This window comes from Lichtheimia ornata (genome assembly GCF_029851405.1).
Source record: "Lichtheimia ornata isolate CBS 291.66 chromosome Unknown scaffold00136, whole genome shotgun sequence".
Lineage (NCBI taxonomy): Eukaryota > Fungi > Mucoromycota > Mucoromycetes > Mucorales > Lichtheimiaceae > Lichtheimia > Lichtheimia ornata.
Genome location: NW_026695455.1, coordinates 21,460 through 39,191, shown reverse-complemented (window position 1 = coordinate 39,191; position 17,732 = coordinate 21,460). Strand labels below are relative to the sequence as shown.

General features: G+C 43.8%; 7 protein-coding genes across 7 annotated transcripts; 4 read left to right on the top strand and 3 right to left on the bottom strand.

The window, feature by feature from the left end:
- Nucleotides 1-3,364: 3,364 nt before the first annotated feature.
- On the bottom strand, nt 3,365-4,619 carry O0I10_012579 (uncharacterized protein; the record flags this gene model as incomplete). The annotated part of the gene is made up of 5 exons (XM_058492471.1): nt 3,365-3,759; nt 3,811-4,041; nt 4,103-4,213; nt 4,331-4,431; nt 4,495-4,619. 5 exons carry the CDS (start codon nt 4,617-4,619, stop codon nt 3,365-3,367), a joined length of 963 nt encoding a protein of 320 aa, XP_058336774.1.
- A 472-nt stretch (nt 4,620-5,091) lies between these two features.
- On the top strand, nt 5,092-5,509 carry O0I10_012578 (uncharacterized protein; the record flags this gene model as incomplete). The annotated part of the gene is made up of 2 exons (XM_058492470.1): nt 5,092-5,140; nt 5,202-5,509. The coding sequence occupies 2 exons, from the start codon at nt 5,092-5,094 to the stop codon at nt 5,507-5,509; spliced, it is 357 nt and encodes a 118-aa protein (XP_058336773.1).
- Nucleotides 5,510-6,012: 503 nt separating this feature from the next.
- O0I10_012577 (uncharacterized protein) lies at nt 6,013-9,636 on the top strand (the record flags this gene model as incomplete). The annotated part of the gene is made up of 8 exons (XM_058492469.1): nt 6,013-6,412; nt 6,466-6,638; nt 6,720-6,811; nt 6,872-6,931; nt 6,990-7,787; nt 7,838-7,929; nt 7,991-9,012; nt 9,073-9,636. 8 exons carry the CDS (start codon nt 6,013-6,015, stop codon nt 9,634-9,636), a joined length of 3,201 nt encoding a protein of 1,066 aa, XP_058336772.1.
- A 148-nt stretch (nt 9,637-9,784) lies between these two features.
- Nucleotides 9,785-10,643, bottom strand: O0I10_012576 (uncharacterized protein; the record flags this gene model as incomplete). The annotated part of the gene is made up of 5 exons (XM_058492468.1): nt 9,785-9,981; nt 10,047-10,173; nt 10,236-10,365; nt 10,422-10,583; nt 10,639-10,643. 5 exons carry the CDS (start codon nt 10,641-10,643, stop codon nt 9,785-9,787), a joined length of 621 nt encoding a protein of 206 aa, XP_058336771.1.
- Nucleotides 10,644-10,814: 171 nt separating this feature from the next.
- O0I10_012575 (uncharacterized protein) lies at nt 10,815-13,725 on the bottom strand (the record flags this gene model as incomplete). Its single annotated transcript, XM_058492467.1, has 6 exons — nt 10,815-12,097; nt 12,157-12,317; nt 12,375-12,609; nt 12,674-12,874; nt 12,934-13,127; nt 13,199-13,725. The coding sequence occupies 6 exons, from the start codon at nt 13,723-13,725 to the stop codon at nt 10,815-10,817; spliced, it is 2,601 nt and encodes an 866-aa protein (XP_058336770.1).
- Nucleotides 13,726-14,462: 737 nt separating this feature from the next.
- O0I10_012574 (uncharacterized protein) lies at nt 14,463-16,253 on the top strand (the record flags this gene model as incomplete). Its single annotated transcript, XM_058492466.1, has 1 exon — nt 14,463-16,253. The coding sequence occupies one exon, from the start codon at nt 14,463-14,465 to the stop codon at nt 16,251-16,253; it is 1,791 nt and encodes a 596-aa protein (XP_058336769.1).
- A 615-nt stretch (nt 16,254-16,868) lies between these two features.
- O0I10_012573 (uncharacterized protein) lies at nt 16,869-17,676 on the top strand (the record flags this gene model as incomplete). The annotated part of the gene is made up of 2 exons (XM_058492465.1): nt 16,869-17,555; nt 17,620-17,676. The coding sequence occupies 2 exons, from the start codon at nt 16,869-16,871 to the stop codon at nt 17,674-17,676; spliced, it is 744 nt and encodes a 247-aa protein (XP_058336768.1).
- Nucleotides 17,677-17,732: the final 56 nt, after the last annotated feature.

Here is a 17,732-nt window from a genome sequence, read left to right as displayed (position 1 = left end):
GTTGATCCGAGCTGATTTGGTTGAGTTACGCTCACACAAGATTACATCGGTTGAGCTACATCGAGCGTGCTCTATGTCCAGAGTGATGTAATCTCTCTTTGACTGCAGCTCAGTCAAATCAGCTCGGATCAACCTACTTTAATCATGGAAATGAATGTCTAGAGCAGGGGCATCGTTCCCATGCAGTGGATCTCGCAACAATGATGATTAGATAAAAGTGGCCGTTAGCTAGCAATACATGCCTGTTCCTAGATGATCCATAAAGTAATTATACATTGACCCTTTCATTCATGCAAACGTAGCTGTGTTACACAACACGACCCTCTGCATCTTTTGCTCTGCCAGGGTCCACCTACTTGACAATGAACAAAGACCACTCTTCTTATAGCATCACGCTTACAAACATAAAGGTGCCTGTATCTCCAAACTTTACAATCAAACGTGGGGTTTTTATTAGAGCAATGTGCTCGGCTTGGCCAACAGCACCTTGTGTGAAAGTTTCACGATCAAGCTTGCCAATCCCAGATTTCGCAATGTCGCCACCAGCCAAACTGGATCTGGGGGTCGACCTCTTCAACGACGACGACCAAAAAAATATTTTTTGGGCTAGTTGCGACATTGAATGTGAAACTTTCACACAAGGTGCTGTTGGCCAAGCCGAGCCCATTGCTCTATTCAAAACCCCACGTTTCATTGTAAAGTTTGGAGATACAGGCACCTTTATGTTTGTAAGCGTGATGCTATATGAGAAGTGGTCTTTGTTTAATGTAAAGTAGTATGACTATAGTAGAGCAAAAGATGCAGAAGAACACCTTTGTGCAACTGAGTTAAAATCCGGACTTCAGGGACAATACTTGACAGGTACGCAAGCTTCATTTGCAGTGCATAAATGGCAGCTAACAGCCACTTTTATCCAATCAGCATTGTTGCAAAATCCACTGCATGGGAACGATGCTCCTGCACCAGCTGAGCATTTCCATCATTCAAGTTTCTTGATCCGAGCCGATTTGGGTGAGCTACGCTGGAACAGCAAACATGAAAATTAATGAATCGCAGACCCTGCGAATGTCTCCGTCTCTCAAACTTTTGGACGCTCCCATTCCAAATTTTCAAATGAAGTGTGAGGTCTTTATTAGAAAAAGTTGATCAGCACGCTCGAGAGCACCCCTATGACCAACTTTCAAGTTGGAGATGGGTAACTTCGGGGCGGTGGGCCGTCTGCTCTTTTGTTCGTGTCATCCACCATTTGGGCCGCCCCGGCATTTTAAATCTTCACAATGAAGCCTGCGGTTTTCAAATGAATGAAGTTGATCGGCTTGTCCCAGCGAACTTCCTGACAAAGTTTCAAGTTCGAAATGGGGAATCCCAAGGTAATACATACTATTTCGATAAATCATGAATCGGCGCTGTCCTCCATTTCTGATTTACATAGTAAACCCACACTGCACCCTCCCATTCCAAATTTTCAAATGAAACATAAGGTCTTTTTTAGAACAACGTGATCAGCATCTCCAAGGCCACCTTGTGTGAAAGTTTCACGTTCGAGATGGGCAATCTCAAGGTCATGGATCAATTACAGTATTCGTGTATTTATACAAGAGGTGTCCAACAGCTCAGCCTACTTTAATTTCCACCTCTTCCACTCCCAACTCGTTGCCTCTTTCTCCCATTCTCAACTGTTGCTCCATTCAAGCACATACAACTACCACCTGCCAACGATTGTCCTGCTTCAACCCATCATGTCAATCCTACAACTCTCTTGATCCGATTGTCTTTGACTGAATGGCAAGTGCACGGCGTGTGCACCCCCACTACAACACCCACGCCTCTCAACACTTCACCATATCCTATACAATCCTCTTCCACAAGCATTCGTAAGAGCATTCATTGCAGCAGTTGCTATTGGCGATGTCTTTACTCCATTGTCTCATACAGCATTCACAACCTTGTCACTCTACTACAACACACGCTCTTCCTCTATACCACGACCAAGCATACCAGCAGTTGCTATTAGCAAAAGTCTTTACTCCATTGTCTCAAGTTACCGGCAGCAACTTGCCTTACATCCTTTTTTACGTGAGCAGCAGCTAGCCATTGTATAGACGCAGCATCATTTACGTGTAGCAACTTGCTTCAATACATACGACTACTATGGATATGGATATGGGATATGAATCATGGCTTGGGGCATGGGATGGAAGGATATGGATATATACAACGCATGGAAAAAGAGCTTTTGTTTTCATCTGTTCACTGTCAACAAGAACATTATGCTTGAAGCTATCATCCTGAACGATTGGTCCATCCAGTTATCGCACTTTATAGCCTTTCCATGGCAGCTCCCATCATCCTTTATGCAAGCCGTCAACCATATACAACGATGATCATCCAACTCATGCAATGACACGCCATGCCACTACGCATCAAGGCGCCATCTCACCTCCATCCACTCATCTTTGCACAATTCCATGCCCAAAGGATAGAAACTTGCCAAGTCGACGTATCTCTCTCCCCCCTCCATTGGATCAATCCATTGTTATCTATCTCTTAGAAACGATGTTGGATTAAAGGGTTACTTTAACGAATACAAGATTGCGTTGTCAACCATTCTAAGCTTCTATAGTACAAGAGACCTTTCTTCTCCCTGAGTTGGACCTCGTTGTGTGTGGGCACTTGACGTATTGTATTATAGAAAGACTCGTGGTACGGCAATGCAGAATTATCCACTTGTAAATGCTGTGATGAAGGCAAAGGAGGGGGAGAGAAAGGGTCTGATTGATTCATTGTGTCTTGAGCAAAGGCTGTATACGATAGTGTAGCTCACTTTCTTTTGGTTCATCCTTTGATTGTCTTTGATTATCGAGGACAAAGGATCATTTTGTTAACATGGAAATGGCTTGTTACACTACATCCGTAGATTTGATGATTGATCAAACGAGAACTCTCACGTAAATGGACATACGGACTTGTTGGGAACCTCCACCTTCATTCCTAGAACGTGTCTGTATGGCCTCATTGTTATCTATTAGCCCTCCATAAGGAAAACTTTCAGGTTTCCCTCTGATTGAGTGCCTCTTTAAATGTACCTATGACAGTATTCATAAGGGCGTTTTGGATCATATTTCGGTTGCTGGTTATGACAATGAACGCTTGCTTTTGATATGCGAGCGAAAAAGGTATCCACCCTAGAGTAGCCGAGGTCATATCAAAGTACCATCACGCTGTTGCCACGCAACAAAAAGACACAAATTCTATGGATCTTAGCTTTAATGATGGGTCATGACTGATTATACAAGGTAGGAACATTGACAATGAATGGATCAACAAAGAACGTAATGTGCTTTTAAAATGAAAGATAACTTATTTATTCGTACAAAGGGATATCGATACCATAGATCTCCAAGTCATTAAAGCGGATGTTTGCATTCATGGCAGCAATAGCATTACGATCGTTATCATCAAGCGAAAATGAATCCAAGTCGAAATTCGTCTTCATGCGATCCACATTACCGCTTTTGGGAATCACCACTAATCCACGTTCAACGGCCCAGCGTAGCAACACTTGTGAAGTTGTCTTTCCATGTTTATCAGCAATCGCTTTGATAGTCTCGTGTTCGAGTAGCGGTGTTAGATGCTTGTTCTCTTGGGTGAATATATTAAAAGCAGCCGATCCAAATGATGAGTAGGCAGTAACTTGAATGCCTTGACGTTTCATCCAGTCGATAAACTTGTTGCGTTGAAGATATGGATGAATCTCCACTAAAAATGGCATCATCAGCCCCTTGTACCTCATGTAATAATATGACATACCTTGAATAACATCGGGCTTGATATTGCAATAGGTGAGCAAATCCAGTGTCAATTGTACATTAAAATTGGCAATGCCGAGGTTGCGTACTAATCCTTGATCGACTAGTTTTTCCATTTCATGCCATGTTTCTTGCACAGGTACATGCTCCCATTCAAATTTCTTGGTGTGTGGATGGTTCCAAGCTGTTGGATATTCGACGGCTGGATCTACGTATTTTTGTCCAAATGGCCCTAATGTTTTACATGAGCGGTTAGGAGTCGTGGATGATGTCTTTGGTGATGCTTAACTTACAATGCATGTAATACAAATCAATGTAGTCCAAGCCGAGATCCTTGAGTTGCCTGTCAAATGCTGGACGCACATGCTCCTTTCGATGGAAGGCGTTCCATAACTTGGTAACAACTTTTGATAAAATGTGAGCGAACCATGGTGTCATTACTACTTCATGCGCGTCTAATAGCGGCACATGATAGCCCCCACCAATAACAGAATAGTAGTAGCCAGCGTCATCCCACTTACCAAAAAGATCCTTCCGAGTGACAATGCCTTCATCAATCGCCTTTTTTATACCACGGCCTACTCCTTGTTCATTGGCGTATACAGATGCTGTGTCAATATGCCTTGGAGCTGAATAATAAGTACTTGGCAAACGAGGTGCGTATGATGGTAGTAGGGCTTCATACCTGTAGCCAACTTTGATGGCATTATAGATAGCCTCCTCGCCTTGATCATTGGTTATTTTGTATGTGCCGAGACCTACAGCAGGGATCTTATCACCAGTGCGTTGCAATAGGATGGGGTCGACCATGGTATTGTTGTTGTAAAGGCGAGAAAGAAAAAGAGCGAAGCGCCACACAACTTTAAGGTCGCTGCAATAGTACCTTTTTATGCAATAATGCTTTCGTCATGTGTTGCACTTTGGTGTGATTGGTTGCTGGGCGTATACAATGTTGACGATGTTGGGTAACTATAGCTTCCCGTGGAAGTCCAATTTATCCGAGTACTACAAGGGTGTGTGTGTCTCTTTCTTTAATGTTGCATGAAGCATGAATTAAAATCAAGCTTTTGATATGACAAAGTCATAGCTCTTTTATACTAAAGCGATGCTCCTATTCATGGGATAGCAGTGGGAGCAGTCGGGAGGATGTCAAACTGATTTCGTGTAACAAAGGGCGGTTGCTGGGTGGAATCCGTATATGCAGCATTCACAGCAATATGCGCGTCGTCGCGTGTGCAATCCATTTTTCAACCTCTTCTTTCTCACAACAACACTTTGCAACATGAGTCAAGCTTCAAACTCACTCAAGTCTATCGGCTCAAAGTTGATGGGTAAAGTACATTTATTGGACATTGCTAGTCTTTCTTGATCTAACCCGTTGCCCAATGACAGCTGCACAACGATGCGCCGTGTATGATGCCAAGGTGGTAGGCGAGATTGCCAAGCAAGTGTATACCAAGGAGCGTATGAGTTTTCCCAGTGGCCAGCAGTTTTCAGAAGCACAGCAATACGTAAAGAAGGACCTATTCAACGCGTCGACATGGAAGAATCTTACCAAGCAAGACGTTGCTAAGGGTGCTGTCGTTGCTGCCGAGTTGTATACGTTCTTTTTGATTGGCGAAGTAGTGGGCCGTAGAAACTTGATCGGATACAAGGTCGAGGAACCTGGAGCACATCATGCGGAAAAGATGGAGTTGTAGCTACAAAAGACACGTCCCTTTGATTGATGAAGGAATAAACGGGATCTTCATCGGATATTATCATCCTGATGTATACTTCATGAGCATTGAATTGGACTTCCTTTACATTCTTTCTCGCAGGATCCAACATGAACATCCCCTTTTCTTTATCAGCCCCTCTCTTTCATATACCCAATCGCCATTGAATGATCATCATACTAGTAACCTCTGGTTGTTAAGGACAACGTTTATAGATAATGGGGGAGTATCATGATTTGTGATGGAATTACAGCGAGCAATAATACCCTATCGTCCACTGCTTTCATGATCACCATTAGTGACATGGTTGATAGCGGCTTTCAAATCACGTGCAGTGCTCGAAAAGTTTCCCTTATGCATGGGGTTGTGTATGTGTGGCACCATGGCAACGGGCGGAGTGATAATTTTAGCATGAAAATTACCAACAAACCCCCCTCCTTGTCTCTAATTCCAAGATTCTTTCTTATTCATTCTTCTCCACAGTAATGGATGACTCAATTCAACATCCACTTGTAGCAACACCACCTCCACGTGGTGGTATTGATACACCTGATAGAACGGGTGCGAATGCACACGGCCTTGGTAGTGATAACAATGCCTTTTCTTCCTCTCCTTCATCAGCCGCTGGAGCATCAGCTTACAAATTTGACCCGAACTCGACGAGCGGTTCGTTTAAAGGACGATCCAAATCTTTGGCTTGGACATCATCAGGCTTACAACCACGACTTCCAGTCGACTATCAATTTGGCGATGCGTATGAGCCACGACAAAGTACGAGCATCCCATACAAAGCACGATCTTGGGAACCCACATTGGAAAGAGCTATCAAAGCCATCGTATCCATCAAGGCTAGCCATGTTCGTAGCTTTGATACAGAGACTTCGGGTAGGCCTATACCTGTGCTTTATGTAGAACATATTAATAACGATTGTATATAGGTGGATACACTGCAACGGGTTTCATTGTGGATGCGAAACGAGGCATCATATTGACCAATCGCCATGTTGTATCGCCCGCTCCCATTGTTGCCCAAGCCGTTTTAACCAACTATGAAGAAGTCGACTTGAAGCCAGTCTATCGAGATCCTGTGCACGACTTTGGATTCATGCAGGTATGGGATGAGGAGAAACGTAAAGTCCGAAAATGGGAACCAGCTGACACCGTAAATGATATCGTCATGACGTTTTTATAGTTTGATCCCACCAAAGTCAAGTTTATGGAAATTCAAGAGATCGAGCTTAGCCCTCAACGTGCCAAAGTGGGTTTGGATATCCGTGTCGTTGGGTAAGGTGATCAAGCGTTGATTTATTGATATGATGATGCTAACGAATTTTCCATCTTCAGCAATGATGCAGGTGAAAAGCTCAGCATCTTGGCTGGTACATTGGCTCGTCTTGATCGAAGGCAAGTGTTGTGAAAAAAGCATGATGGATTTCATTGTTCTAATATAATCAACACACAGAGCTCCTGAATATGGTGTGGGTGAATACAATGACTTCAACACATTCTACCTTCAAGCTGCATCGGGAACAAGTGGTGGATCATCTGGCAGCCCTGTCCTTGACATTGATGGCCATGCAGTGGCGTTGAATGCAGGTGGTGCAACACGTGCATCTTCAAGCTATTACCTACCATTGGATCGCGTCAAACGTGCTTTGCATTATGTACAAAAAGGAGAGCAAGTCCCTCGTGGAACACTACAAACCGAATTTGAGTACTTGCCATACAACGAGGTGCGACGTTTAGGTCTCAAAGCACATATGGAAGAAAAAGTGCGTACACGATTTCCAGAAGAAACAGGCATGTTGGTGGTACGATCGTTACTTCCCAAAGGTCCAGCTGATGGTATGTTAATGCCTGGCGACATTGTGATTGGCTGCAATGACCATATGGTGCCCCATTTTATTTCATTGTTTGGCATTATTGATGACTCGGTGGGCAAAACAATCAAGTTGACGATATCACGTGGGAAAAAGATGCTTGACGTGGAAATAACAGTGCAAGATTTGCATGAAATTACGCCTAGTCGATTCGTTGAAATTGGAGGTGGCATCGTGCACAATCTATCATATCAATTGGCCAAGTCATATTCACAGCCTGTCACTGGTGTCTACGTTGCCACATCGGGTCATATGCTTGCAAGTGCAAGTGCATGGCGAAAGAGCATCATTATCAGTGTCAACAACATTCCTACACCCAACTTGGATGCCTTCATTGAAGCCGTGCAAACTCTACCAGATGGTGCACGTGTCCCCATCCGGTAAGTGATTTTGGACAATAATCTACATGCGCTTACACGTATCATTTTAGCTTTTATTCTCTTCACAAAGCATACAAGGATAAGGTGATGATCATGAATGTGGATCGACATTGGCACAAGTTTAAGCTCGCTTCCCGAAATGGTAAAATTTGAATCACACTTGGTTTATTTGTTTTGGGTATTTGACATGTAAACAACAATAGATTTGACGGGCACGTGGGACTATAAGGAGATGCCACCAGCACCACCCAATGCACCATACCAACCATCCACTGCGACATTGCCACCATTGGATGCATCAGCAATGGACGTGACACGCAAACTACTTCCATGCTTTGTTGCAATCGACTTTTATTTGCCGTATTTGGTGGATGGCATGAAGGCTACACAATTCTATGGCACAGGCTTTATTGTGTCAACGAATCCACCCTTGATTGTGTGTGACCGAGATACTGTGCCTATCAGCATGGGCGATATTTTACTCACATTCGCCAACAGTATCATCATCCCCGGCAAGATGCTTTTGCTCCATCCATTCTACAACTTTGCGTTGTTGACATACGATCCAAAGCTAATTGGTGACACGCCTGTCGCTGCAATCGAATTCAGCAATGATGAAAAAGAATTGGCTCAAGGCGACGATGTATACTTTACTGCCATGTCGGGTGATCACAGCATCAATACAAAAAAGACCACTGTGAGTGGTATATCCAATATTGGTACCCGTGAATGTTCACCACCACGATGGCGTGCCATGAATGTGGAAGGCATCAAGATTGATGATTCGTTCAATTCACAAGGCGGCTTGCTGACAACAGAAGAAGGAAAAGTACAAGGATTCTGGCTCAGCTATTCATCACAAAATGATAAGGGCAAGGACATCTCATTCATGTCAGGGTTGTCAGCATCGCTCGTACGACCTACAATCGATCGCTTTTTGGCTGGTGACACAACACCGGTGTTCAAGGGTCTTGACGTTGAATTGTGGACGATGCGTATTGCAGCTGCACGTACACTTGGATTATCAGATGATTGGGTACGCAAAGTGGAACAAAGTGGCAGCACGCGTCATACGTTGTTGTACGTGCTTAGCATCCTCGACGAACGAAGCCCGTCTGCCAAGGTTCTCAATGTGGGTGATGTTATTCTCAGCATGAATGGAAATCTTGTTACACGCATGTCCGATCTTATGCATTTACATGATCATGGAGATACCGTCGAAATGGTAGGTTTTGGAATCATGGTGCTTTTATTACGTGATCACTAATAATGGCATTTATTATAGACTATCCTTCGAGACGGCAAGGAAATGAATGTGACAGTGCCAATGACTACGTTTAGTGAATACGAGACGAAGCGTGTGGTTGGATGGCAAGGTGCCTTGATTCAACGGCCTTATAAAGCTGTATTGGAGCAAGTGCGAGATGTACCTCAAGGCGTATACGTTTCATGCACGTTATATGGTTCTCCAGCATCGAATGTGTTGCGACCAGGCGTATGGATTGTTGAAGTCAATGGTGAACCCATCCATGATCTCGATTCATTCCTTGATGTCATGCATGCACATGAAGCTGAAATGCTACGCCGTCGTCGACCAAGCTATATCCCTCCTGTGAGGCGTGAAGCTTCTGAACGAGAAATCCAATTCACCGAACAAGATGTATTGCGTGTTGATAATACCGAAGACGATGATGATAACAATGATGAAGGATACATCCGCATCAAAACAATCAGCAGAAATGAAACCGTGCGTGTTGCAGCTCTCAAACTTGATCTTCATTATTGGTCAACTTGGCAACTCGTCCGTGATCAAACCAAGGTGTGCGGTTGGATGTGTGAAGATGCATAGACTTTTTTTTCCCAAGATAATGCTGTTGTAAATACATTCACTTTCAAGTGTTGTAAATCAAATGGTGCGTTTTATATATATGAGTTGAATTGGATGGTTTATGAAAACATGTCGAATGATGTACAATAATGAGATTGAAAAGAAAACACTAATAATCGTCGTCGTCGTGATGGCGATGTCGTCGTCGTTTCTTGCGTTCATCTCTATGGTGATGCTTTTCCTTTTTCTTCTTTTTCCTCTTCTTATCACGAAAGTAGGCTGCCATTGGATCTTCCGCATCGAGGTCGTCATTGTCGCTGGGCTTTTCATCTCGCTCTGATCGACTGCCACCACCGCCGGATTTCACTAGGAAATTAAGAAATGAGTACATGATATCACTCCCTTTTCTTTTCCCGTCTCCTTATAGATACCTTCTATTAACTTTGGTGCAGCATTGTTGGTTGGTATATAAGGTTCTTCGACCCATTCATCACCCTTCTTCACTCGACGCGGCTTTGGACCCCAAGAATGATCCACTCGCAATGTCCGATCCAGCACCTACTTGCGATGTAAGTACTTGTCACCATCTGTATCCTCTCTCATGCATCCAAGATACTTACTTTACTGCCATTCAAATTATCCACTGCCAACACCGTACTACGTTGATCTTCATATTGCAAGAATGCGAAACCTTTGGACTTGCCAGTGCTCTTGTCGCGAATAAGCTCAATATTCATAATCTCGCCATATCTAAGATATCATTTCAGCCCACATGAATATACATCCACACGACGTTTGATCCTTACTGTGAGAAGATACAAATAACATCACCTTCGGTCAGGTCAAATGGAAGATTGCCAGCAAAGATCCATGCCGTGTCCTTGTATTGGGCGTGCCATGATGCTGATTCTGTGTAGTCCGATCGACTAAGCTCGTATTCGTTGATGCGTTGAATCTCCTTCACCACACTGTGGAGAGCAATGAGTAACGCCAATGCGTCGATGGATCGTGTATGCAACTTACTTCATAGTGAAAAGAGGAAGGCGGAGGAAGAAAGAGAGAGCGAGAGGGAGCTAAATGCCATGAAACCCCGTGATTTCGCTTGACCCATCTACCAGAGCCCTATTAACATGTGAGCGTGCCATAGAATAGAAGAGGGTGTAATAAAATTGTATGTACTTTATCCTTGTGTGCTCTTTTTATTCTACATGCGTATGATGATTCTTATTGCTACCATACTCCTCGTCAGAGGATGAGGATGAGGATGATGGCACAGCTGTCAATACATGTTGCTCGTTTCGCTGTTGCTCTTCATCTTGTTTTCTTTGTCGTCGATTGATACCGGGAATTCTAAAAAATCTCGATGACGACGAAGTAACAGCTCTGATGGTGCTTTTGGGTGCAGTAGTCGGGTTGACAGCAATGTTCAGTTGTTGGAAGACCTCCGCGTCGAAATAATAACTTTTGACGACGCGTTCAAGTAACCGTAACCGATCTTCCATGAATTGCATACGACCTTCATTGGCTTCTTTGATATCGCTGTCATAAGAGCTGCTGTAAGAAAAGGTGGCATCCTCATTGACAAAGGGGATGTTGTGATACATTGTTGGTTTAGCCGCTTGCTCGCTGCTATCAGATGATGGGGCAAGATCAAAGAAACGAGCTCGTAAATTATTGCGTAAGGAACGTTGTGCATGACCCGAAGCATAACGTTGAACAACACCCCATGGTGAGTTTGGCCTTGTACCCCAAAGCCAACTGTGAAATGTAAAAAACAAGCTGGCAACACCACCAACAAAGCCGAGAGCATTCAACAACGTGTAAACACGTACTTCACGATCACGCACACGTGCATAATCCATAGGTATCACGTTCAAGTAACCAATGTCTGCATGAGAAGAGGTATATCCAGTATCAGGTGGATTTTGCTGGAAATTCGTTTCAACGATGCGTTGGTGATTGATATGGGGTAGCACACCAAAATAGCTCCATGCATCAGGCACCAAGCTTTGGCGGTTCACGACATTGAATCCCATCCCATTATAGCTTAGCAGTTGCATGGTATAGGTGTTGGCTGTTTGGATGTTGTATTGCTCGTTGGTGATCCAATCTGCTATCTCCGCTTTGGACATTGCTGTAACACCTGTCAAATTATATAAACGCACATTGGGGTCACGAAGACGCGGGTAAGCTGAGATGTGTATTCGCCCTGATGAAGCAAAAGACCCATTGGCAAAAATCGTAAACACCAAGCGAGAGCCTTTGTTGCCCACTGTTCTTGGAGATAGCTTAAAATCAAGAGAAGGTCGATATAAAAAGCATGTGCTGAAGCCGGTGGTGCTTGTCGGTTGAAAATAAGAGAGATCCAAGCTGATGACATCTGAATTGCAATCATAGCCCATATCAGTTTGGCATGCAAGCCGTGGATCACCAGGTGCTCCTACGCCTGAATTTGGAAACCCGTCAAAGCAAAATCGAATGTCTATTGTGATGATCGGGAAGTTAAGGCGTGTATGCAGAAACAACTTAACCAATCCTTACCAGGAACATCCACAAAATTACTTGGATCCAAGTATCGTTGCATGACTGTGGGGCTTGTAAAGACTTGTCGTAGCATAAAACCAAGTAGCACACAAAACAATATTGCCAGGAACGTTAGAGATGCAATGCGAGAGATTTCAGTCCATCGGGGTTCTCCTTGTCTAGGCATCAAAAAGTGTGCATAAGTCATCATGCATTGTTTGGTTACCATTACTTACCTCTGCTTCCATACGATTTGTTGTACCATGTCCCACAATATTCGTCGCAAGAAGAATAGCGCCAACAGCAACGTAACTCCCACTACGGCTCCAACAACAATACCAGCAATACTAGCAGGTGGCAATCTGGTATTATTATCAGAAAATGTATCGTCACGGCCAAAGCTCTGATGCCAATTTTGGTCTTCAATGGAAAAAGCATTGATATCATTGTACCAAACGTTCAGCGTAGATCCTATAATGCATATGGATATGAGCTTCTCTTTTTTTGTTATGATACAGCAACAATGCTTGCATACCAAAAGCAATCGTCATGTATTGGCCATCCAATATGGCTGCTGATGCATAGGAACGTCTACCAGGAGGTACACCTTGTGGATTAGGAGCATCCCATTGCCAGGTTGTTGGATCAAGTATTCGCAAGTCATCAAAAAACATCATGTCGTATTCAGCAACAGCACCATTATCACCTCCAAAGATATAAATCTTTTGGGATTCATCTAGAGTAAAGATACCAAGCATCAACGATCGATTCACTTGCACACTCTATCAAGCTTACCCACTGCGGCTACATGATTTGTTCGACCTGGGCTGTTACCCGATGATATGGTTGCCGTGATCCATTTGTCTTGTGCCGGATCGTATAAATCTAGCGTATTCATGTTGGCCAGCTGTGGCCCTTGGCCATTGTTTTGTATGATGCCACCTATAAAAACAATGGCTTGGGAGGACTCAACACTCGAATTATTGGGACTATACAATGTATACCTCACTCAATTTACGCACTAGGAGGAGGAGTAGTAACGATGATGAATATAGCTTACCTAATGAAAGACATGGTGTGACCATGACGAGGAGCTGGCATATCTTGTAATCTCTTGAATGTGAGGTTACGTCCATCAATAGCAATACTCCACATATCGGAGGCAACGTAGGAGCCATTTATCTGGCCGCCAGCGAGATAGGCTGTATGCTGAGAAGGATCATAGGCCATATCGAAGTGAAAACGATTATCAGGCCATGGCTGGCCTCTAAGATTGATGGTGCTGTTCATCAGGGTCTCCCATTGACGTGTGCCAAATTCATATCGATACACTTGCAAAGGACTTGTACCAGGCGTTGCAGCCATCACTTTTCCTCCGAATACGAGCAACGCGTCAGTGCGCTCATCATAGATTGAACGGGAAAACATCACTCCCGGTGGTGCTTGTTGTTGATTTGCATGAGGTATTCTCCGCCAAGCATATGTCTTTTCGTGTTGAGTCAACTCGAATAAATCGTTCTGGTAAGGAGGTCCGCTTCCTTTTCCACCAAAAAGAAGCATGCTCCCATTTCGTACAGTGGTTGCCATAGCTGATCGAAATGGGAGGGATGCTTGCAAGTTGGGTGCAATAAACGACGCATGGATCAATGGTATCAATGACAACAAGAGTAATATCGTATAGGGTATAATCATGCAGAATAAGAAAAAAGAGAAAAAAATGCCCAAAGAAAACAAAAACAGAAAAAGAAGCAGCGCTTTTAGTACAAACGATGATCTCTGGAGGATCAATCGTTACACAACTCATAAAAGCTTAGTTCGTTAGCGTATGTTACTGCTTACCTGCGCCACTAGAGGATTTGCACTGGTGTATTTTGTAGCGCCACCTTGGATACAAAATGACAACATGTATACCACATGACGTGAAGTAATAATAGTTCTATCAACAATGCGCCCATCATCACGATGATCAATCCAAGCCCCCACCACATCTCTACTATTCCCAATGTATGGGTAGTAGTGCACATGTGAAACGAGCATTGTTGAGAACGCGGATCATGCCGCTTTATTGAAATGGTTGCACAAAATGGGGTGTTATGGATGATAACCCTAGTAGTCAATGCATGCTATCCACTACTACGCGTCATTGTTGTTGTAAAGAATGATAAGGATCGATAAGGCTATCAAGAGCATGGCGATATGAGCATGTATCCAAGAAAGAAACCATGGCAACCGTATCCATCAAAATAGAGCGCACGCACACACATACATAAAGATGCAACATGTAAGGGTTCCTTCTTGTTCCCGTACTCTCCCTGTTTTCTCCCATGGATAAACTTCCACCAGAACTTGTTCTTCACATTGTCCAATTCTTGACGAGTCTTAATGACAAGTGTCAATTATCCATCTGCTGTCGACGTTTCCATACCCTTCTTTGCAGTCATTCCTGGTGCTGGTCGCCACTCGACTTTTCTCCTTACAGCAATCGCTTGAACAATGCCACGCTCTTGTCCATTCTCAAACACTGCTCCATCCCTTGCATTCAACCAGCTGACGTGGTTCGTCCTGTGCCGTGCTCCAATCCAACAAAGTGGGTGCGTGAACTTGACATTAGTGGGTGTTGGTCCTTGACACCAGGAGCTATTCATTTGTTGGCGTGTTCGTTGCCGTATCTTGAGACGCTTGGATTGAACAAGTACACGTCAAAGAGTGGTAGTGGTGATGGTCAATGGAAGTCATTTGAACATCGAGAGCACTTGTATCATATTCAACCTTCACACAACTTATCATCTCTTGCTATGGATTTGGCCAAGGAAGCTTCAATGGGATTGGGATTATCAGAGACGACGATACAACAGGTGGTTAAACAATGTACAGAGATCCAAACGTTATCACTGCAATATCAACAACTCGGTCGTACAGCTTGCAATGCCATCATTCGACTCACGCATTTGCGTCATCTTGATATCTCTTCATGCGCGACGGATCAACCAGTGCTCCAGATCCTTCTTCGCAATATTGGCCATCGTTTACTTTCGCTCAAGATGCTTAATCTGGATTTGACCGATTTGACACTAATCAGCATCAAGCAACATGCAAGATATTTGAAATGTCTCCACTTGTCGTGTGCTGATCCTTCTCGTCTCATCTCTATCGCTCATGTTGTCGGCTCTCTTTTACATCTCGAGGATTTTCGTATGACGCGGCTACGCACAGGCAACATTGATACCATCATCCAACGTCTCAACCCATCCACTATCAAACGACTCGACTTATCACCCAAGATGGACTTACATCCACTTCACAGCTCACGTTCATTTTCACGGCAACTTGAGGGAAGGGGTCGGGTTGTTGCCAATGGAAACAGTCGTGGTCGCCTAATAAAGAGCCGGCCACCCATCATCACCTCACATCAACAACAACAGCAACCAACAATGGCGACTCGTTTCACGCGTACCGAGCATGAATTGGATATGACGGATCAATCATTTGCGTTACTAGCACAACGATTCTTTGCATTGGTCGAGCTTCGAATATGCTATCCACGTCTCCATGACCCTGAATCCATGACAGCCTTCCTCACAGCCGTAGCGCCTCGTTTACAAGTTTTGGAATTGCGTCTTGAAATGCAAAAGAACAACAATTACAACTACAGCAATGGTCGATCAACAGCAGCAGCAGCAGCAGCAGCAGCATCAGAGGCCAATTTGACACCTTTGGATATGTTGCAAGGATTACAACATGTACAAATGCCGCAATTACATGAATTGGGATTGTATCACACGTGGATGAGTCCAGCCACAGCATATGCTCTAGGGCACAATCTCAGGCAACTTACGCACATGACCATCTACAATTGTGGAAGGCTTGTGGATTCAGAGCCGGATTTGGTACGTTTCTGGTTATTGTCCCATCCACGGTTACAGGAATTGAGATTAGGCAGATTGGGTCATATACGGTGTGATATTCTGCAAGACATTGCCGTGGCTGAACAACATGGCGAGGAGAACAAGCCCACTACTTTGGGAATGAAAAACACCAACAGCGTGGATGGAGAGATGATGTTCAAGAAACGATTGTCACCTGGTGAACAGATCTTTGTTTATTCCTCTTCTTGATTCTATGTAGCTGTGTGGAAATAAAATGTACCTCATATTTCCTTTGTACAAGCAACGTCTTATAGCCACGTATTATAGCTGTGGATCATTGTCATGAAAAATTGCGTTTACATATTAGACCCAAATATGGAGCAATAATAAAGGATGATTGATTGGTGATGATGGCGCCATGTGATGAGTTTCTGAATGAGATGAGCATACGAGGTACCGGCTAATAGCTATGTATGGATCATCGGCATATATAGGATGATGGGTTCTGTGGGATCCTTCTCATCAAAACAGAGATCCACGTCCTCAATGCTGTCAATCTTTTAGTTCGTGTTACGGCAAAGCGAAAAATACTAAGCACCATGTTGTTTAGGAAAACTACGCTAGTAGGAGATGCACAAATGGTGGTGAATGATGCGGGTAGGATTACCATCCATTACCATTTAAGGCTTTTGTTGTGTGTGTCTCCAAACAATAACATCAATGCCCTTTGTTGTTTCAAACCATTGTTCTTTTCTCACATCTCTCTTTCCTTTCTTTATTCTTTCTCTTCTGTAAAGAACGTGTGTTATCCACCACAGCAGTAGCAGCTACCAACACTATCAACACTACAGCAGCAACAAAACCATGAGTGACATGCCATCCTCAGACCCTGTATCACAGGAAATGATACATCCAACTGCCTTGGAACCCATCAAGAATAAAGAGATGAATGCACCAAAGGTTGGAGTAGGAGTATCTCCTCCACCAACACCTCCCTCCAAAGATGACGAGGATATCAAGAAAGGAGCCCAACCATCAAGTCAAGATTTTAATCCTTTGACAGCCGATACCGATTCAGTGCATAATGATTCCCACGCGAAGAGTGTTGAATCAGTGGAACCAGGTGCATCCACCCATGAGCCGAAACCACTTGTTCTACAGCATGACGACAAGGTTGAATCAACAAAAGCAACGTCTTCTAGTACTCCTCAAGAGGAGCCTACTAGTGAACAAGACAAGCCTACGCCCTACATTGTCCCGGAAGCGACCCCATCTCCACCACAAGTGAAAGGCCTTGAAGAAGAAGCACCTAAACCTGGACCATCCACTGAAAAGAATGAGCAAGATGATACTATTGAACAAGCTGCTTCAACAGCAACAGGACCCACTGCTGCTGCTCCTGCTACTCCTGTTGCTTCTGATCATGATGGAACAACGACAGCAAATGGTAACAAGCAAGCCAACGGCAACAAGGAAAACGCACAAGGTGCCACCAAGAAGCTCAAGCGTGAAATCAGCAAAAAGAAACCATTGTTTGGGTTTTTGAAAAAGGCATGTGATGATGATTTGATATGAGGTAAATGGGATTTACTCACTCTTTGAATCTATTGTAAAGGCATCTAGCGGCGATGACAAGGATGGCAAACGTAAAGCATGGCAGTTTTGGAAGTGAAGGATGATGCAAGGCCTGTTTCGATGCCATCTCGACCCTTTTTCTTTCTTGCTATA